Genomic DNA, 22,138 nt, shown 5'->3' on the forward strand with positions numbered 1-22,138 from the left:
AAAAAAATAAAATAAAGGCGGAATAAAAACGATTTAAATTATAACTAAGAAATGAGGAATAATATATTTATTCACTAAAGAGTAACAGAATAATCACGATGAAAGGGAAAAACAGAAACAATGATAATTATGCAAATTACATCGGCAATGAATATCTATGTAGTATGCGTCACTGCATCTTCTCTTTCTTCGACTTCAATTATTACATTTTCAGCTTGGAGGAGAGGTTGACCGCGTTTGAATTCTAATGGGACCTGTAGTAAATGAATAAATATTGAAAAAAAAGATGCATTCTTTTATCTAGTACATTAAAAGAAACACGTGCATAAACTTACAGGGTGTCACATAAATTCGTAAATAGTTTAAAAATAAAAGGCTATTTTTGTGGGTATCACTTTTAGGAATGTTCAAATTAAATGTTATTGTCAGTCATGATACACATATTCCTTTACAACATTTCGATGAGTTTATTTTGTTTTCCCAAAAAGCATACAACATCATACCATTCCGATTATAGGCAAATTTGACACATCATCAGTTCAATTTAATTATACCGGCACTCTCACAACAAAATGTATGTTAAATCACTCACCCATTTTTGTCAATCGAAGCTTGGCCCTTTCCCATTCCGAGAGAGAGAGTTCGAAAAACGTTCGAAAAAGCCAACCAACTCCTAGAATCTCTCTGGTGAAAAGCCTCGTGTGTTCACACACCAAGTCGGTGGAAAAGTCTGCTATTAGTTGAATGCAATCGCTTGATATCTGTCAGGGTTTTTCATTGGCTCAGAGGCACATTGTCTGTCTCAGGTGACGAGAGAGAAAATTTCGATTGTGTTGCGCAACTTGTACATACTGCAGTACACAAGTGCGTCGTAGAATTCCTGGCTAGAGAAAAAAGAACCCACGTGTTGCTTCTAATGTATTTATGCGTGGTTTGTGGTTTCTCTAAGGACAGGAAGAGAGAAATGTTTGGTGCAATCATGACAAATTGGACGAATTAGTATATTTGAATGCAGTTTGCAAAAAACCGTTATTCTCACGAAGGAATTTTTTTTTTTTTGGGTACAGAAAAATATTTAGTTCAAATTTTTGTCGTTAGAGAATGATGCACGAAACAAATCAGTCCCATAAAATGCAAAGTTTACGATCTCAATAGCTTCTTTCTGAATTTTCCTGTTATACTGGCGCTTACATAAAGTTTTTATTGCGATGTTAACATTGGCGGATAAAGCATTGGTAATGTTGTTTCACCTCTGACACGAATTGTTGGCTGAAGCGGTACGAACGTTTCGGACACGGAAAATATTAAAGAAATGTTCGGGTCCAAAATTCTGTGATTTGCTTTGTGCAGCGCTCTCTACCAACAGAAATTTGAACTAAATATTTTTCTTTGCCAAAAAATTTTTTTTTCACAAACCGCATTCAAATATATCAATTGCTTCAATCTTTATGAATTTCTAAACTATTTACAATTTTATGGGATGCCTGTGTATCAAATATAAAACATTTTTAAAAAATATGTTTCGCACAAATAAAATAATTATTCTCAGATAAATGAAAAATAATCAAATTTACCAATCAGTTAAATTGAAAATATAGCAGACAGAAAAATGTACTTTTGTTTGCGGTGACCGTTTGAAGCGAAATCTGCTGAGCAAGAATGCGAGGCATGCCTTGATTTCGACGAGAGCGAATCTCCTGGCCAAACAGGTACGTGGTCCACCACCGAAAGGTAAATATGCTAACGGATCTCTCTTGGCCTTCTCTTCCGCGCTGAATCTATTAGCGGAGACACGTTGCCAAACAAGTTACACCAATAAGGGCCGTATTCACCGACATGGTTTAAACTGCACTCGCAATTTTTGGATAAGAGAACAACATAGATTGGTTGAAAACCTGAAATTAACCAATCCGTGTGGATCTCTTATCAAAAAATCGTGACTATAGTTTAAACCATACCGGTGAATGCTGCCCTAACACTCATCGGATAGTACATACATACACAAGATTTTTCGAAAAATAATAGCCAAGCCTTAGGTAAAACAAGCACAAACACACTGAAACGAATATTAGCCGTCACAGAATGAACGGTCGGAAATGGAATGTGAAGGATCAAGAGAGCAAGTACTCTGTGATGCAATAGAAGAGTTGAGTCATAAACACAAGAATTACGCTGGAAACACATACAGGGTGTCATGTAAGTCCTCATTCGGCCATTACATTATCAACCGATCGTCGTAGAGATATGGCTTCAGTTTAAAAAAAAAATCAAAATGTGTTCAGAAATCACTGTACCAATTCCAAGAATGAAAATACAGTGTGTCATAAAATAGAAAAGAAAATGTAAATTTTTATACGATCTTAACGATCTAACTTACAGTTAGAAAGTTGCCCCCGTCTTTCCCGAGGCCGAATGTTTCTAAGGCCGGTATTACACTATAAAAGTTTGATAAAAATTGTTTTATAAAACTGTAAATTTTATAAAAATGTAACCAATAAGCACATCTGTTACATTTGAGCGAACTTAATTAATCCGCCTATTGGTTAAATTTTTAAAGTTTTATAAGCGAACTTTTATCAAACTTTTATAGTGTAATCCCAGCCTAAGTACAGTATTGGGAAAGAATAGCACAAATGAGGAAAAGAAGCGTCGTTAGTTTATGCCGTTCTTTCCCAAACTTTTCCCTGGTGAATATTGCAGTTATAGACGCGAAATGTTTTTGAATTCGAACCATATCTCTACGATGAACAGTTGATGAGATAAAGGTCAAATTAGGACTTACGGGACACCCTGTATAAGAATTCCATTAATCGCTTCAAAGAGTCATCACCACCGTCAAATGCTCGCTTCACAATAACGGTAATGAAATTTGTGGCATTAGTGACAAAAGCTTATACGGAGGGAGGGGAGGGGGCGGAGTATAGAGGGAATCTCCCCTGAAATCCAACATTTTCGTAAAAAAATTTCGATATCGAAACACTTTTTCTCACATTTTTAACAAATTTCTGTTAATATAAATGCTTCTTTGAAGGTTGCTAACACAAAATTTCTCGGGGAAAAAATTCCTTGTGCTCTCTCATTCCCACCCGCAAAGGTCGATCTGCGTACGCCGTTGATTAATGGACATTTTGGTACGTACCTGGCATAAATCGCTCAACTGCATTGCAACTACCAAACTGATAGCGAATGGCTTCTCGCCAAGCCGTCACGTGCTCGTATGGGAATCGTAATGGACTCGTACCGCGAGCCCCAAAGCAGAATGTTTCGCATTGTTCTGCAACGAGCCCGTTGGAAATGTTCTGTGGTAAAAATCCCCATAAAAAAAAAGTGTTTTGTACACTTTCCTTACAATTCTTCTTGTTGTTCTACGACGTATGCCGCAGATTTCGGCATATTCTGCTTTGGGAATCGCGAAGATACAGGTTCGAATCCCTACTGACAGCGTAGTGGTGATCGGCTGAAGTTGGTTTTCTGTAATTTTCGAACTTCTCGGCGTTAATGCGATCCCCGTTTTCTCTCTCTCTATATATATATAGCAACATTTAAAAAAATTCAATTATAAGGGCAAAATAACCTGCTATATTGTTTGCTCTCGAATTCGGACAACAGATGGCAGCACATTTTAAACACACATAGGTTCTTGGTCACTCTTTTGCCCGCTCACTGACCCAGTCCTTCGCTATTTAGGTCACTCCCATGCTCACATATTTTATAGATCATTCTTTTGGTCAGTCACATGCTTACACACTTTCTTCATTGTTTTCGTTGGTCACTGACCTGTTCCCTTGCACTCTAGGTCACTGTTTTGTTCGGTCACATACTTGCGCACTTTTTTGGTTACTCCTTTGGCCATTCACTCACCGAGTGTGCTTCGCTCTTTAGGTCATTCCCATGCTTACACACTCTCTAGATTATTATTTTGGTCACTTCCCTCCTCACACTCTTTTGCTCGCTACTCTTTTGCTCAGTCTCAGAACTGGTCCCTCTGTTTCTGGGTCACTCTTTCAATCACTCACATGCTTGCATATTGTTTTCGTCACTCACATGCTTGCAAACTCTCTAGTTCAGGAGTTCTCACCCCGTGTTCCGTGTGCTTTTCCAAGGGCTCCGCAGAAGCTCCAGGGCAATAAAATAAATCAGTAGATCTGATAAATAAATTAATAAAAAGTGGCCTACGGGCAAAAGACACCGACATGTAGAAAACACTGAGGGGGGTTGAAAGTTACCAGTAGGCCTCTTATATACGTGACTCAAACACGTATGTAGCAGGGGGATGGATGCGTTGCCTTGTTTATTCATTAATTATTGTGGGGGGGGGGGCTGAAACAGCCTTAGTTCCCAGGTTCCGGCGCCTATGCCTACGGGGTTCCACCACAGAAATTATAGAATTAAATGGGCTCCGCAAGTAAAAATAGTTGAGAACCGTTATATTAGAGGAACTTCAGAGGAATGTTTACGAGGTGCATCAGCGTGGTAGTAGAATAGTTCTCATCAAGGGAGCATTATACTGGACACTCTTGAGATGACGCCAGACACACATTACTTATTACAAATTGTGACAAAACCGATTGGGCCACGTTACAAGCAACGCTATGAAACCACTTCGTTCAATCCATTGATGCGCTCTCTGCCTTTACGTTTCACATTTCCGATCTTACATTCTGTGTGTGTGTGTGTGTGGGGGGGGGGGGTGATATTGTCTCGAGCACCAAAACACCAAAAGTTTGATCCATTTCCTTTTTGAAATACCCTGGAAACACACTCACATATACTATGTTAGATCTTAATGTCTAACTGACGTAATGTCAAACAAACCTGTTCGGATCGAACTTCTCAGGATCTGGATAACGTTCGGGATCATGGTGTATTGCGTAAATTGGTATGGAGATGGTTTGACCTTTAGAAATCTTAATATCTCCAAGTTTGTAATCTTCATTTGCCATCCTCTCCGTCCTGTAAACGACATTGAACATTTTTACGTCAGTGATAACAGAAATGGTGACGAAGCATTTTAAATTGGCATACATGAAGCAATTTATTCACAAGACTGACCACCATACTTATCAGATACAGGAAAGCTTTTGGTGTTTTCATCCTATTACCCCTCCATGGTCCCGTGTATATTCGAATACGCATGACAGATACATGGCAAATAAGTGCCCATTACACATATTTCTTTTCTAAATTTTTTTTTTTTTTTGGTATTTTAGAAAGTGCATCTTTTAGTGTAATTTCAGTACAATACTTTTATTCAGTACTTATGTTCAGTACGATACTTTTTTTATGAAAAAAGATTTGATTCCTTGTTGGCGTCATTTTTCAAAAGCTGCTGGAATTTTAAGCGATCGGAGATTTAAAAAAAATTTGCACAAATTGAAGAAATTTGAAATAAAGTTCTCGAGGTATAAATTAATCAACTTTACTATGAAAGATTTTATCTGTTTACAAGTAACATTAAAAACAAAGAGAACCGCATATAGAAATGTCCTCCCCACTTGTTAATACAAGATTCCTCGAAAGACTTGTTATATTTTTGGAGAAGATGATTACAATTAAGAAAAATCATCCCAGCCTCCACGGGGACTCGAACCCCGGTCTCTCGTTTGCCGGTTGAGTGCTCTACCAACCAAGCCAGGTAAACAGAGAGGTTATTTTCCCCTTGGAGCGTATATATACGTTGAAAGGCTACGTACTTGGAGCCACTAATGTACGGAGCCTTTCAACATGTGTATACGCTCCAAGGAAGAAATAATCTCTGTTTCCACAGCTTAGATGAATTTTTCTTCCTTGTAATCATCATTTCCAAAAATATAACCAGTCTTTCGAAGAATTTTATAAAAACTGTATTTTTTACCCTTTTAATTAGCAATTTTAGATAATTAAAAATCCAATTTAATTAATTAAATTGCTGTGTTGATGCAGTTCTTCAATATTCAATATAAAATATTCTAACAGCTTTAATGAGAAACATTTTTTTGTCTTTATTGGGCTGAACCACAGAGGGTAAAATCACTGTAATAATTATCCAGCCGGATGTTTTGCTTGATGTTGGACTTTTTCGTAATAGATTCATAATTTCCTTTCTAGCAAATAATGTCGACAAGTATATAAGAGATAAAAAAAAAATTAAGTACCCCGACTGCTCTCATTCGGGGTACTTTTTTTTTTCAAGGACATTTTGGGTAATACGCACGTGGTTTGAATATGGTATAGAATTAAAAAAATAAATGTCATTTCATGAATATTTTGGCGAAAAAAAATTATATTGCATAGTGCTAATATTATAAATGTAAAATTAGCATATTGTCAGTACTTTTGCTAGACATTGTACACTAAAAACTACCGCTGACATCAACGTGCTCTTCGCACAGATTATTGTTATGATATTTTTCTGTGCAATGGCCTAAAAGTTTTAGAATAGTATGGAGAATTTTTGAGATATGATTATATACGTGATAAAATACTCATTTTCCGTTAAAAAAATACTTGATATTCTCGATTCAAAATTATGTAAGTCAAAAATTTTTTAACATATTGCTTAGTTTTTAGTTCATTGCACAGTAAGAACAATTTGATATACGGTGGGAAAGTTTCATGGATATATTTTGAAAAATTCTTGAGGCATGAAGTTTTTCGTGAAGTGAAAAAAGCAAAATACACAAATTTTCAGACAACGCATTCAAAGATTTTATTTTGAAACTTGGGCTGCGCTTATAGTGGAGTGAAAAGGTACGGGTTACAAGAATTGCTACGAGGAAGACAAAAATGCATCGGGTTGGAGGAAGAGATGTCCGTATATATAAAAGAGGAGGAGGAGGAGGATAGAGAAAATGGTGGTGGAGTTCTGAAATGTGGGGGTGTGATGATCATGTGATCCCTTCGCAGAAGAGGGAAAGAAAAAAAGGAAGGAATGGATCGACCAGCAGATAGCGAAAATCAGCAGATCGAGGTGAAAACAAACAAGTTTGTTCAAATCGTGCACCTCGTTGAGTGGTCTCTTTCGCCTCGCTTCTCGAGTGTGTGCGGTGTAGAACAAAACAATACAATTGTTTTCGTCGGTAGTCTTTATTATACACTGCCGCATTATGTGCACGGTCTTAGATCATTAAAGTCGTTTTACTTAACTGGCAATAACTTCACTTTTGGCAATTTTAGAGATGGAAATAAAGCAGTTTCGGATTCTAAAATAACTGCTTTTTCGAAAATTTTGACGAAATTCATCATTTGAAGGAACGCAGTCGTCTTTAAGAAATACCACTATTAAACCACACATGCACCTCGTCCATATCCCTCTGCGGAACCTCTCACGAATTGGTACATTCGGGAATGTGCGTGTAGTGAAACCTGACTTGAAGTTTGTTTCTGTGTAATGTTTGTTATGTGTAGTGCTGCCATCTGCCACTAGTTTTTCTAACTATGAGTGAAGTGTAATGATTGAATAATTTATCGTTGTAGGCCTGTTGCTCTCTGTGGCGAGACTTTTTAATGGGGAGATCGGCACGCATTTGCGCCTCGAAGTTGAGAACCACAGGAAACCAACTTCAGCCGACCACCACTGCGGGGACGGTAGGGTTCGAACCCGGATACTCTCGACGCCGAGTCCGTCATTATGACCACTCGACCACCGCAGCGGCGGCTAAGAAATACCAACAAACGCCTTATGAAAAAGCAGTTCGATATTTTACCAATAACTTGAGGTAACTTTCGACGTTATTAACAGACGTAACAGAGTTACCTAATGGCCGGAGGATTAATCCTGAGTGTTTCGCCGACAACCATATCCAAGTATTTCATATCCATAACAGCATCATAGGTGAGTCCGTCGTTCTAGTAGCAAGTTCAGAGAGAAAAGAAAGTGTTATGATTTGCTTTTTAAAATAAAATTCGTTTGAATTATGTCTAAAGTTTCGTTCTCAGAAGATAGCAATTTTTTACCCGGTTATGCTTCAGACAACCGTCAATTTCCTTGATAATTTTCTCCTGCCATTCTGGATGAAGTGCCAAATAGTACGATGCGAAGGATAACGTAGATGAAGCAGTTTCGTAACCAGCAGTTAGAAACACCACGCATTGAGCAATCAACTCATCGTGGCTCAGATCTAAACAATGAATACATAACGATACTTCTAGTGTCAAGCTGAACAGTCTGGACATTCTAGAATCTTATCTATTCTATCTGCGTGTATGATACAGAGGAATAAGCTGATTCCATCACATTGTGTGAGTCACGTGGTCTCGTAAAATAAATTAAATTCTGTAAAAATAAAAGAATATCTCTTCTCATTTTCTCACCGTTCTTTACATTTTCTTTCATCCAGCTCTAAATTTTGTTTTTCAGTCAGTTTTATATATACAGTCAAACCTCGTTAATGAGTCACTCTTGGGAAAGCAAAAATATGACTTGATAAGCGGAGTGACTCGTTAAACGGAGTAAGCCATAGCTGTGCCAATTCCTGCATGAAGATAATTGGGACTTCCAAAAAGTGATCCGGTAAGCGTGGTGACGTGTGAACCACGTGAAGCACTTACGAGGTTTGACTGTATATATATATATACAGTCAAACCTCGTTAGTGCGTCACCCGGTTAACACGTTACTCCGCTTATCGAGTCCTGTTTGGAAGTCCCAATTGTCCTCAGGCAGGAATTGGCACAGCTATGGCTTACTCCATTTAACGAGTCACTCCGCTTACTAAATCATATTTTTGCTCTCCCAAGAGTGACTCATTAACGAGGTTTGACTGCATATATATATATTATGTTTTTTAAATTAAATTTCTTAGTGTTTTATGAAAATTGTGTTTGAATACGTTTAGGTAGCAAATAGAACGAATTAAACGATTTTCTATAGAAACTTTTGGGAAAACATGTTCTGGTAATAAATGGAATCTTTTTCGTTAGCCGAGGTATTACTGTATTTACATAGGTAAGAAATGTTCAATTATTTAAAATTGATAAACCAATTTGTGTACTTTGGCAAAACTCTCCTGTATAAATATGTAAATTACTGGAAATTTTATCAAAATATATTACGTTTCCTATGAAATATTTTGTTTCCTAAAACACTTCCAATATGTCTATCGTCGATATTTTCGGGGGATGAATCGTTCTCATCGTATTCAGCATCCATGAGCAACTGAAGGAAATCGTTTCTTTTCTAGAATTTTAAGAAACAAGACAAATGCAGATTAAACAAAAGATGGTTGCTATAAAATTTCGAAATAAAAAATCTTATCAATTTTATACAAGAGAAAATCGTTAATATGCGAACAAGTGAATATCAAACTCGGTTATGATGTCATCGAAGATTCCACGAAATTTCGTCGTTATAACCGAGGTTGCTTGTTTTAAGATCTCTTTGAACGAAAAATACAAACATAGGCAATCAAGTACTGTGGACGAAGATTTTATTTCTTCATGATCAGGGTCAGCATATTTGATCGAGAAAAAACGCGGGAAATTTAATTAATTAATACGGGATATCGCGATTTTCACCAAACATGTAGTCAAATGTCGGCGAAAGGGTCAAATATTGCTTGCAAATAACTCTAGCACTATCACGGGGAGTCCTACATCGAGGTGGTTAGCGCACCAACCTCTCGGTGAGTATAAAAAATGCTGCCGTTCGGAATCGGCAATAAATGGTAAGTCCCGATCTAATTAGCCCCCGTACGCAGAAAAACACCGTGGTGTGACAAAAATGATCAATGAAAATTAACCCTAGCAAGAAATATAGTGCTATAGCAAGTCTGCTAAAATGTTTTTCACTGGAAAAAAAAGGAGAAGAAAACTTGTCAAATACGTGAGACGAACGTATATAGTCATATACTCATTATAACTCAGTTGTGCACAAATTATTCAAATTTTCTTCATTCCTGATTCTTGTAAAGATTTGAAATTAAAACGAGATCGCTTTTCATTGAAAAAAACGAGACCTTTTTATAAGAAAATGTCGGGAAGGACAAAATACGGAAATGTTTTATATAGCGATCATGTCAAATGACCAGGTCGGAGCGCGTAAAACGTGTTATAAATCTTCCCTGGATGTGATCGGCTCTAATCCTAAGAATTTCTTGCGAAAAAGCCATTGAAACAAGGAAAAAAAAAATGACAAAAAAAATTTGCTCTTATATCCGGTGGAGTTTCTTTTCATTGACGTTATAAGCGAGATTCATTTACATTATCCTCTATAGTAATCAGTCCAGACTACAAATTATTGACGTTACAGTGCAATTATAAGTGCAATTATAATCTGGTTTGAATGTAATTACTATTTTTGTATGTTCAAGAGGTCGGCCTCTCCGAAAAAATTGGAATTCTCTATGCATGTACACAGTGGCGTCGGAGCCGGGGGGTGCTGTGGGTGCTCGAGCATCCACGGTAATTTGTGGCACGGGTCTGAGCACCCCTAGAATTGATAAAATTCTAGTGATGAACTACGATTTTCGATTACTTACGATTCTAAAACGAATCGTAATTTCCAATATAAAGCTCAAGACTAGCACCCACAGGTATGAAACATTTCCGACGCCCCTGCATGTACACAATCTAAATAGATGAATGATTACAAAATCATATTGACTAAATTGCTCTTGCACCCTTCAATGGCAAATCCATGAAAAGTGTCTCCGTAGAACATGCAATTTCCAGCACGAGATGAACATGAAAAAATCCATGTTGCTCACTTGGCCGGTCTTATTCCTCTCCTCTATAATACTGAGTACTGCTCGCTTGAAGAATGCGACAGATTCGGGTTGAAATAACGATATTCCTAATGCTTCCATCAAACCGGGAGAGACGACTAGCAAATAAAAATGATAAATTATATTTTAATTTCGCATACACAGTATTATAGTAGTAAATTAATGTGCTGCACCTTGAACATTCATTTCAAACGACATTTTATGCAATTAAGATTTAAGGGAACAAGGGACGTTCAAATGAAAATTCCTTATTAAGCCAGGTTTTCCTAGAAGCAGGTTTCTACAGTGCGTGCAGCGTGAGAACTCTGATTGGTCAAAAAAAAAAAAACCTGAATTTCAAGTTTTTAACCAATCAGCATTTTCACGCTGCATACGGGGCAGAAATTCTACTCCTAGGAAAACCCGGCTTTACTGTTTATTTCTCGCTAAAAATGCTTTAATGGCATTTCAGTATCAATATAATAACAGTTTCAGGCCAGGTCTATTAGTTTAAAAAATGTGGGTTTCAACAAGCTTGGCGCCTTATTTAGACAACAAAAGGCGCCAAACTGGAACGGCCATTTTTTTTGTCCCCTGCGTCTCAAATTTCACTGAAAAGCATCATTTTTTTTTTATTTTGCTCCATAGGCATGTATCAGTGATTTTTAGCATGCATTTTGTATTATGAGAAACCATTAATAAATAGAAAAATATAAACCTTTTTTTTGTATCATAAATTTGCAAATTTTTCATCATTTTCAACTTTTTTTTGCCAAAATTATCATGAAAATAAAATCACACAGTAAAATGGATGCTACAAATCATTGTATCTACAGAGCCATGCCTCTCGCTGGGTAAGCCCATGGCTCTGCCCCATAACACTTTATTAGAGAAAATAAAGTGTAAGAATTAGCACACAAGACAGGGTATCAGTTTAGTGTCGGTAAGTTGCCCCCCCCCCCATTTCAGATCCTGGGTACGCCCTTGTACAGAGCAAAAAAAAATAATTGATGCTTTTTAGTGAAATTAAAGACACGGGACAAAAAAAAAACCGTTCCAGTTTGGCACCTTTTGGTGTCTAAATAAGACGCCAATCTTGTTGAAAAACCTTTTTTTATAAACTGAGACCTGAAATTATTATATTGATGCTGAATTGTCATTGAAGCATATTTAGCAAGAAATGTACACTAATAAGAAATTTTCATTTGAATGTCCCTTGCCCCCTTAATTACAGAACAATGCGTCTTCTACGCCAAATGGTATTTGTATTTTTTGAAATCTAAACGAACGCGAAACTCTGAAAAAAAGTTCTGTTCAAAGCAGCGACGTCACGCATTACGGCAGCTGGTACTGACTCCGGAGCGTGACGAGACGGCCTTAAGGCCCCAACATACTACTATGGTGAAACGTGGTCCTACGTAAGGTAAGAGTAGTGTTTCTACAGCAGCTTTCGTCATATAGCACTGGCGTACATCCCTGTAGGACGATGGTCAAATGTGGTTTGAAGCGCAATACTGACATTGAACATTGAAGGACCGGACACACACGGCTTCCCATCTCAGAGGGATATCGAAGCTTTCCCGGGGGATGGGCGTATCCGGAAATTTAATAACAAACAACGATGTACATCTATACAATAAAGAATCTTGAGTAAAAATTGTGGTCATAGCATCATCCACAGATAATCAGTCCGTAGCGCAATACTGTTTAATTGTTTACCTGCAAGTATAACCCTCCAGTTGACGGAACTGCTGAAGAATGTAGCCGAATTTTTGACAAAAATATTATTTGGATCGTGGGCATCGATTTTCATTCCAAACGCTGCACTGGCGATCAAGTCCATCGTAAAAGCTCCGTAGTACCTGCAAAATGTAGTAGTCATAACTCATTCCTAGCATAATCGGATAGTTTTAGCTTGTGCGCTAATAATACAGGGTGGACGAGAAAAGTCCTGGACACATTTTGATAATTTATAGCAAATCAACCAATTGACATAAAAAGGTGCGGTTCGCATGGCCTGCAGTTTTTTTTTTCTTTTTGATAAATTGAAGAAAGTTAGAATTTCCCTCACCGGAGTCGCTGTAAAACGAAAAACTTGACATAACGCACGAGACGCAATCCAAATAGCGGGTGATTATGCTTATGACGATTTGCGTTAATTATAACTGTCACATTTCAATATTTCAGTGACCCCTTTTAACTCGGGCTTTATCTTAAACGGGTGGAAGGGTCATTGAATGAAATATGACTCGTGCTGAAATCTGTTAGTTTTATGTGACGCAAATTGCCATGGACATTAATTATGCACTGTTTGTGTTGCATTTTATGTGTTACGTCCAGTTTTTCGTTTTAGAGCGTCACCTGTGAAGGAAATGTTTTTTTAATTTATCGAGAAAAAAAAAACAGGTCATGATAAGTATTTCAGTGCAAATCGCACCTTTTTATGTCAATTGCTTGATTTGTTATTAATTCCCAAAATCTGTTCAGGTCCAGATTGCATGAAATCCAGACCTTATATACATAACATTATACGGATATATCAATTTATATTGAAGGACAACAACTGTCACTTTCTTATGTTTATTTGCGTTTTATTTTTAAGGGGACAAGGGACATTCAAATGAAAATTTCTTATTACTGCATTACTTGCTGAAAATGCTTTAATGGCATTTCATTATCAATATAATAACAAATTCAACTCTTTAGTTTAAAAAATATGTGTTTCAACAAGGTTGATGCCTTATTTAGACACCAAAAGGCGCCAAACTGGAACGGCAATTCTTTGGTCATTTTGTGTCCCTTGCGTCTCAAATTTCATTGAAAAGCATCAATTTTTTTTTTATTTTGCTCTATGCGCATACATCAGTGATTTATTTTTAGCATGAATTTTGTATTATGAGAAACTATTAATGAATAAAAAATATATAAACCTGTTTTTGTAGCATATATATATATATATATGGAAATTTTTCATCATTTTCAACATTTTCTGCCTAAACTATCATGAATATAACATCACACAGTAAAATGAATGCTACAGATCGTTGATATACATATACCTACAGAGCAAAATAAAAAAAAAAGATGATTGTGATTTGACTGAAAAAAATTGGGGACAAAAAATGTGACCAAAAAATGGCCGTTCCAGTTTAGCCCCTTTTGGTGTCTAAATAATGCGCCAAGCATGTTGAAACAGGGGCGTAGCCAGAAATTTCGTCCGTTGGGGGGGGGGGTGGAGACCAAAGTGATAGAACTTTTTTTTTTTAATTTTGATTTGGCCGTCTTTTTCCCTTTTTTCGGTCATTTTCTCACATTTCGGTCCCCCAAGTCCCCCCCCCCCACCCTTCTCTACGTACTTTTTGATATCTATGCCATTTTTTCCTTCAACAGCCAACCTAGAAGCCAAATGTCTTGAACTATTCATAATGATGGAGAAGATCTATCAAAAAGAAAAGTTTTTAACGTTATTATTACCACCACACACAAAAAAAAGAAAAACACGTACAGTGATTATTATCAGGACTATTATGATGATAATAGTCCTTAATGAGGATCTGCAGCTGAAGGAAAAAAGATGGACTTGTCGTATTTCTGGAAAAACAAATTATCAATTTAAATATGTGACGGTGATAATTGGAAAATTTAAAATTTCGCCTGTCTTATTCTGTAGATTTAAATTATGAAATTTTAAATTTTCAAATTATTATTATTTTTATTATTATTATTTGAATTTGTAAGTCGTCAGACAGCCTCATTGGGCTGGGAAGCGACGAAATAAATTATATTCTGTTCTGTTATTATCATTATTTTTACTATTTTCCAATTACTTAAGTAACACATGTTCGTATTGGAAGATCATTATTTTGGTGTTTTTTTTAAACTTTCTTTAATTACGTTAAAAGTTAAAACTTTTAAGCTGGTAAGAAAAATAATAAATGAATATTGCAAAATAAATTAGAAGGAAAGCTGCATGTATAACATTATTGAAGGACAACGAGGTAATTTTCTAACAATAATTGAAGCTCAAACAACAAAACAACATCATCACAGTCATAGTATTTTCTCGGGGGGGGGGGGGGGGTTAAATTTTCTTTCCTTCTCGGGGGGGTTTACGTTTTTCCCGCAAAATAGAACAATAATCTTGAATCGGGGGGGGGGGAGGGGGGTCAGAACCCCCAACCCTCCTCATTTTCGTACGCCAATGAACATCATAGTATTTTAATTAAATCATAGTTAAATAAGAAATGAAATTCACTCAATGCCGGTTTTTGATGAATCCTGTGTGTTTAATAGTAGTAATTCCCCCCGCAATTTTTTTATACCCATTTTATGATCTCTTAGAATTCGTGACCAAATCGCACAATTTTTTTACATATGATCACTGGCTACTTAAGTAACATATTTTCGAAGTTTCGAAAAACTGGACATCAATTTAGAATGTATTTCTTTGCAATTGATGTAAATTTCTCATTAATTAACTTTATAATTAATGTAAACTGATTATCTTAGTTTAATCAAAATAATTAATAATTATAATTTTGGGGAACTTTGTGTACCATATGACAAAAAAAACTGGGGGAAAAATTATTTTTTCTATTTTTTAAGAAAAGTTGTTTCTGTCCATGGTTTTTTGAAAAAAATTTCAGATAGGAAATGAAATTTTCGAAAACTTCATTTTTGAAAAAAATCATACAAAATAAAATTTCATTAAACAAATTTTAAAAAGTACTATAACACTAATTAGACTTCCATTTAGTTCCCAAAAATTTTCATTTCATTCAAAAATTTGAATGAAAAGTATTTGAAAGAAATCTTTTTAAACGAGGCGTTGCACAAATGCAACGTTAGTGAAAAATGATGCAATTTACATGAATTGATTATAATCACAAAATTTACCTTTTTGATCTTGCCGGAGGAAAATACGGGTGATACGATCATTCTAACTCTTTTCCAGTCTTCACCGTGGAGCATAAACAGCATGTTCTCGATAATACGATTGGTTCTGGGGAAAATCTACAGAGAAAATGCAAAATAAGCTATTTAATTGGAACGGAGAAAATGATGAATATAAAATACAGGTCCAACGATATATACATAATTTTTGTTCCTATTGAGGGGCGACATAATTCTCCCGTGAGTGAAACTGCAAAATTATTTATCCTATATTTCTGTTTCAACTTACTGTATAAAGAAATGCAGGCTGCACAGTGGATATCTTCTGCGTTGACATAAGAAATATAATTTAAATTACAAAAAATTTTCAAATCACGTGCAGTTACTTAAGATATCAAATTTATTTCAGGGGTCGTATGCACGAAAAATAAAGAAATATTAACTTTTCATACAGTCCCCGTGTGCTAAAAGCTCCAATTATTGAAATGTAGATCCCACTCTGAAAAGTAATTTGCAAAAAATTTAATATTTTTAAATGAAATATTTATCGAGATGTTAAATATATAATGTCACTTCGTTTTGGCAACTTCATCACTGTGTTGACAAGTTTTCATTGGTTCAGAAGTTCCCATTTTCAAGGACAGTACACAAATAGAATGAGCTCTACTATTTTATTTTTTTTTCATTCAGAATAAATAACAATTACATTTTTTGACAGTTACACAATTTGCACAACTTTTAATTTGAATTTACGTTTCGCAGTTTGTGAACCACACCCTCAATCATTGGCGATAGATGCCGGAAAAACTTCAAAGTCAAATATCTCCGTTAATATTGAACTTAAAAATATATGAATTTTTTTGTAAATTACTTCTAAGAGCCGCATTCACATTTCACTGATTGGAAGTTTTAGCACACGATCTACATACATAAATTAATTTTTTTATTTTTTAAGTATTCACGATCCCTTAGGAAATTTAAGACATTTTGAGTGATAGCACGTCCTTTGAACATTTTTCGTTACTGAAAGTACAATTCTAAAGTCAACGGTTACAGATCTTTGGGATAGCATGTATAAGATGGATATAAATATGGCGCAAATGCAACCCTTCCGGCAATAAAGTTTTTTGTGAGTAAAAAAATATTTTGTCTTCTTGCGCATTTCTGTGAAAGCCACATTTATACTTTCCGAATGATGTTATTAAATTTTCAGTTTTCCCGTCACTTTAGGATCACCCATCAGTGTGTGTGTGTGAGCTACAATTGAACTCATTCCTATCAGAAATTTTTCACATAGCCTTCTTTTCTCTGTCCCCCTCCCCCAATGTTAAGTTTAATAATAAAAGCCAGTACATAACTATAAAACGTACTCTAGCACCCGGGAAGATATGGAAGTCTTTGATCAAAACGTCCCGAAGCAATTTGGAATCGCCAACTGTTAACACTGGCATCCTCATCTCGTAATACCTGAAAAAAAACCAAGAAAAAAAATTATTGCATTAATTATCTGCACTATAGTGTTGTAAAATACGAAACACGGAGAAAGATTCCATCTCAGATTATTCTGGGTGCTCATTCCTATATCAAGGGCAAATTTTTAAACCCAGTCTTACCTACAAGCAATATGAGTAAAAATTTATGCTGTGAAAATTTTTGATTCGAAATTTATATTTTGCGAATGAATTTAAATTTTTTTTTATAAGGATTTTCTTTTTTTTTAAACAAATTTGGATTTTTTTATTTTGAAATTTGGGCACCTCTGCTGATAACCAACATGATTTTCTCGAGCCTTCATGCATTCAAATCATATAAGAGACTATACGTACAGAGGGACAATTGACTTGAACGAGGGGTTGCAAAAAAGAGCCACGCATGCTCTTGATTGGCTTAAGCTATGAACAGACTTGATTTTTTTGAAAATGTTTACATTGGGAGAGTGCAAGTGTCGGGGGGGGGGGGGAGGGGAGGGAGAAAGATATGATTGAAGTTTTTAAAATTTTCAACGGGATGGTTAAAATGGAGACTATGATTTGCCAACCGTACTATCATAGTACGGTTGTCACGAATACACCGTCAATCAACTGCTATGACAAGGGGACACCAGTATCGATTAGTAAATAGCAATTCTAGGTTGTGGTGTTGCAGGGTATTTTTCTCTAATTGGGTTGTTAATAAATAGAATAGCTTACCCCCCCAGGGGTCGTGAATTTGAACACGATTGACACGTTTCAAAAGAAATACGATAAACATGTCGGGATAAATCGAGAAGCTATCCATACTTAGAAAGATGAGACAAACATAATTTTTTATGGTATATTTATGTTCTATCATAATTATAGGTTTTTTATCGCTCTTATTGGGTTGCCGTATTTTTCATATGGTTGAGATATGTATTCGACATCCACATTTTTATGGGCATCTTTTTTTCAATCACCTCGTTCATTCTGTTGTGTCTTTTGTATTTGTATAAGAGTTGTTAAGGTTGTCCTGTGGTGAATAAAATAGCATTTGTGTGTGTCTCTGAAATAAAATTTAATATGACCTCGATTTTCTGGTTTCCATTATTATTATTTATTTAGTATTAGTTTGCTCCATTTCGGTAAGTTTTTTTGCAGGGACGCGTGGATTTTTCTTTTGTTTCTCATGCGCGTGTATAGAAATGTTCACTAGATATGATAGGAGGAAAGACTCAGGAACCGTATAAAATGTCGAATCCTGTGATTTCTCCACCACCAGACCAGAGCGATCTATCCTCCCAAAGGGGATTTAAGTTGTAATTTTTCCATAATTTTTATTTTACTTAAGATGTCCGAATATATTTAAAAGATAAAGCATTTTGGAAGAACACATTGATTATTTATTTATTCATTTTTTTATGAAAGCCCCATTTTAGAACGGAAGTTACGTCCACTTTAGTGATGCGTTGTTGCATTAAGTAATGTGTGAATAAAATTTTTAAAGGCGTTTTACAAACAATACTATTTTTGACCTGCTAACTACTACAGAACTTCCGTAGTTTCTACGAATTTCTACCATAAAATACGGAACTTTATTTTCTTTCTTTCAAACCGAGCACAACTCAGGTCTATCACCATCTCTATGGGCAATTTACTACCTATTGGGTTGTGCCGCAAGTGTAACTGTTTGTACCTAACAGTCTGATTGCGCATGTAGTGTTGTATTTGATTTTTCAAAATACGGAATTACTGCGAATCGTGAAAAACTACGGTAATCTGATTTTTTTTTTTTTTTTAGAAACTGTTTTGTTTTTGTTGAAGGATTTCTTTGAATTCCATCATCCTGTGGTGACGCGAGTGCTGGTGGATGTCTCGTTATTTTGGAAACATACTGAGTCATGACTCCTTTTCTTTTTCAAGTTGTTTAATAGAAGAAATAGAAGAGAGAGATTTTCACAACACGTTCTGTCGACAGTTGGAACGAGACTGAACTCCAATACAAGAAGACACTAGATAATGCCTAGCTAGTATAAAAAAAACATAACAAAAATATAAATATTGCACAGGACAAGCAGCGCCACAATCCTATCGAGTACAAATTGACGGCACGCAAAGATCGCAGCATCTCCAAAGAACAAATATAAAGCCAAGAGAATAAGTATCAAATAAGTAACAAAACAACCATTTGACATAAAAAAAGGTGCGATTTGCTCTAAGATAACTTACCATGACCTAGAGTTCTTTTTGATAAATAAAAGAAAGTTCAAATTCCACTCGCAGATGGCGTTGTAGATAGAAAAACTCGAGACCTATATATATAAAATTCATTTTCTCTATGTATGTTCTCTATACAAATCTACAATTTCATACCAATCTTTGCCAAATTTTTATGCTCACCAAACAGGCCCCAACTTAAATAATAGGCTACTTTTTATGTTCGTCAGAGTTGCTGTGTGAGTGTATTGTGAACAAAACATTTTATTCATAGAACTTTTTGCAATCGTGTTTCGAATATTACTCGCTCATGAGTTTTGTTTAAAATTTGACATAAAAATGACGCAGGTAGTCTAAAATTTATCATTTTTTCACTATTTTGAAACACTTTCTATCAAAAAATGCTATTAATGTTCAGTAAATTTTAGAGAAAGTGCTAAAAAAACGTAGTCGGCTACTTTAAATGGTTAGGCTACCATGTGTAGAAAAAACAATTGGAATATTTTTCTTATTTTATTTAGAATCATCTTCTAAAATTAATGGTTCGGGAATTGTCGATTGGACTACGACATGAGTGGAAACCCTCTGGATACATTTTATCATAGATAATAAAAAAAATTCAAATTTCATTCAATTCATGATAAAATAACACTAGCAAAAGAAGTTGAAATTTCTCTCACCCATGTACACGACCATATTTCAAACAATTTGTTAGTTCTCTTTCATGAGTAAGCTGTGAATGGGAACAACAAATGTGAAATTTTTCTATATTCGTATTTTATAAACAAAAACTTTTAATAAAATAAAAATTTAAAAATAACCAGATTTATCTAACATGTGCGGTAACATAAATAATATAGAATTTACAATTACTGTCACTCACAATTAAAAGCTTTATAATTTTAAACCTCATATTCATTATATACAACTCAATTAAATTTACCTCTATTGCTAATCCTAGAACTGAACCAAATATGGGTACGGCTGGAACTGAAGGTACGCCAAGCTTTTCCCAGTAACTGTACGGTTTCATCAGGTACCTGAAATAAAATATTTCCAACCACTTTTCTAAAAAATTCATCTATGAGCTCGCCTATCATAAAAATTGTATATAAAACTTGCCAAATTAGTTCATGGAATATTTACCTGTAAAATAGCCACAGTGATAGAAATGATAGGACAATTGTTGCGCATACATCGATGTAATTCATTGTAACCCCGTTTTGGTTGGTCACTTCTTTTGTTGTTGCTAGTTCTGAGCTGTGTAAGTGGGAAAATGGAGGATAAAAATACGTTTGTGTCGAGTTTCCGGCCATAATTGTTTTATTCTTTTCCCCAAAACGTAAACGAAAACCTTCATCTTATATAATGCGTTGCACTCAAGGCCATCGCCATCTTCTCCGTCAATTCCTATTCATTTTTCTCCCTCTCGCCCACTACAGAACGTTTCATAAACTACTAAAGCAAGGAAAAATACGCTAAAATTTTGTGAATAAGGTTTCAGTTTTTGTTTATTATTTATTTTATTTCTAAACGACCCCCCCCCCCACACACACACAATTTCTTCCACACCCCCACAACAAGAGTAAAGCAAACGTTCCCATGGAGACAGTGGGATTAGCGCGCCCTTATTCGCTGAGCGTCCAACTATGATATTTGAGGGCCAAGGTCGAACTTACTTCAGTATTTTATCATTGGACGCGTTGATATGAAAATCTTAGATTCTCGAACTCGAACGAAGTTCACAGTGATTTGGTGATTCCCAACGTGGGGACCTACGCCTCTCAAGGGAGCAATTTGATTTTTGAGGGAGGCAATATGGGAATGGCGTTTTTCTATTAACCCTTTAAGCGGTTTTTAAAATTTTCCTGATCCTCGCATTATAACTGTCATATTTGAAATTGCAAAAACTTCACATATTTCCATCAATTTTCAAGAAGAATTTTTTTCCTCCCGACTGCGAGCTGAAAAATTTCTCTTCCCCCCCCCCCCACAAAAAGAAAATGTTTTTTATCCATCGCTTTTATTTTCCTCACTATGGGGCCATTCCAATACAAATACAACGCTACAAGAGCCACAACAGGCAAAATGCGAGGTGGCTGAGAAAAAGATGCCTATAACACAAATATGCCTGTAACGTATCTCAAAAATACAGCAACCCAATTGAAAATGCAATTATAAGAACTAAAAATTATGCATACATGATAAAATATTATACAATGCCCATAAAGAATACTTATGGTTGTCTTATTCTAAGTATGTATAGCTTCTCCCTCACCGGTGTCCCCTTGTAAAAGCATTCGATTGTCGGTGTTCAAATAATTCATGGCCCACCCTATCCATCCTATTGAAAATTTTTAACACTTCGATCATATCTTTGCGACATCTGCGTTCTTCCAATGTAAACATACTCAAAAAATGAAATCTCTATTCACCCCGCCAATACAATGTGCCAATACGGACACGCGTAGCTCTTCTCTTCTCTTCACCCCTTCAACCAAGTCCATGTCCCTCTGTAGTACGAACTAATCCTCGGAAAAGCGGAAGAATGACTTTAGGAGAACGCGAAGAGACCTTTTTTGAAAATGAGGCCAAGCATTCTATTCGCTTTTATGACCACCATTGAGCAATGTTCCGAAAACCTAAGCCGCTCGTCAATGAGAATTACCAAATAGGTGACCCTAGTTACATCCGGGATAATGACATCATTCAACTCGTGAGACAGTATTGCGTCAGCAGATTTTCAGCCATTTTTGACCCCCCCCCCCCTCGCCGCCTTGTCAGCAAAATTTTATCAGCTCTGCCCCCACTTCCTAACGCACATTGGGATCAGAGACGTACACGGGGAGGGGGGGAGGGACTCCCATGCCAAACCCCCACCCCCCGGACGATCA

General features: G+C 35.9%; 1 protein-coding gene across 2 annotated transcripts; it reads right to left on the reverse strand.

Moving 5' to 3' along the window:
* Positions 1 to 107: 107 nt before the first annotated feature.
* LOC149090158 (cytochrome P450 3A2-like) lies at positions 108 to 20,663 on the reverse strand. 2 transcript variants are annotated; one of them, XM_089232416.1, is made up of 14 exons: positions 20,391 to 20,663; positions 20,188 to 20,284; positions 19,925 to 19,977; positions 16,944 to 17,040; positions 15,577 to 15,693; positions 14,037 to 14,119; positions 12,400 to 12,542; positions 10,684 to 10,799; positions 9,032 to 9,155; positions 7,936 to 8,099; positions 7,736 to 7,827; positions 4,816 to 4,953; positions 1,616 to 1,778; positions 108 to 254 (listed from the first exon to the last, which is right to left on the reverse strand). In XM_089232416.1, exons 1-14 carry the CDS (start codon positions 20,558 to 20,560, stop codon positions 156 to 158), a joined length of 1,656 nt encoding a protein of 551 aa, XP_089088542.1. In that variant the 5' UTR covers positions 20,561 to 20,663; the 3' UTR covers positions 108 to 155. The 2 variants fall into 2 exon arrangements, with proteins under 2 accessions (XP_089088542.1, XP_089088543.1); XM_089232417.1 differs by lacking the exons at positions 19,925 to 19,977; positions 20,188 to 20,284; positions 20,391 to 20,663 and adding an exon at positions 19,257 to 19,546.
* Positions 20,664 to 22,138: the final 1,475 nt, after the last annotated feature.

This window comes from Pholcus phalangioides, unplaced genomic scaffold (genome assembly GCF_987345545.1).
Source record: "Pholcus phalangioides strain wild (caught in Gottingen) unplaced genomic scaffold, Ppha-v1.0 ptg000001l_1, whole genome shotgun sequence".
Classification (NCBI taxonomy): Eukaryota; Metazoa; Arthropoda; class Arachnida; order Araneae; family Pholcidae; genus Pholcus; species Pholcus phalangioides.

Coding starts and splice junctions, on each gene's coding strand:
- LOC149090158 (XM_089232416.1), bottom strand. CDS start 20,560: ATGGCCGGAAACTCGACACAAACGTATTTTTATCCTCCATTTTCCCAC. Junction 19,978..20,187: donor TTCTAGGATTAGCAATAGAG/GTAAATTTAATT, acceptor TCCCATTCACAG/CTTACTCATGAAAGAGAACT. Junction 7,828..7,935: donor GTTGTCTGAAGCATAACCGG/GTAAAAAATTGC, acceptor ACTTGCTACTAG/AACGACGGACTCACCTATGA.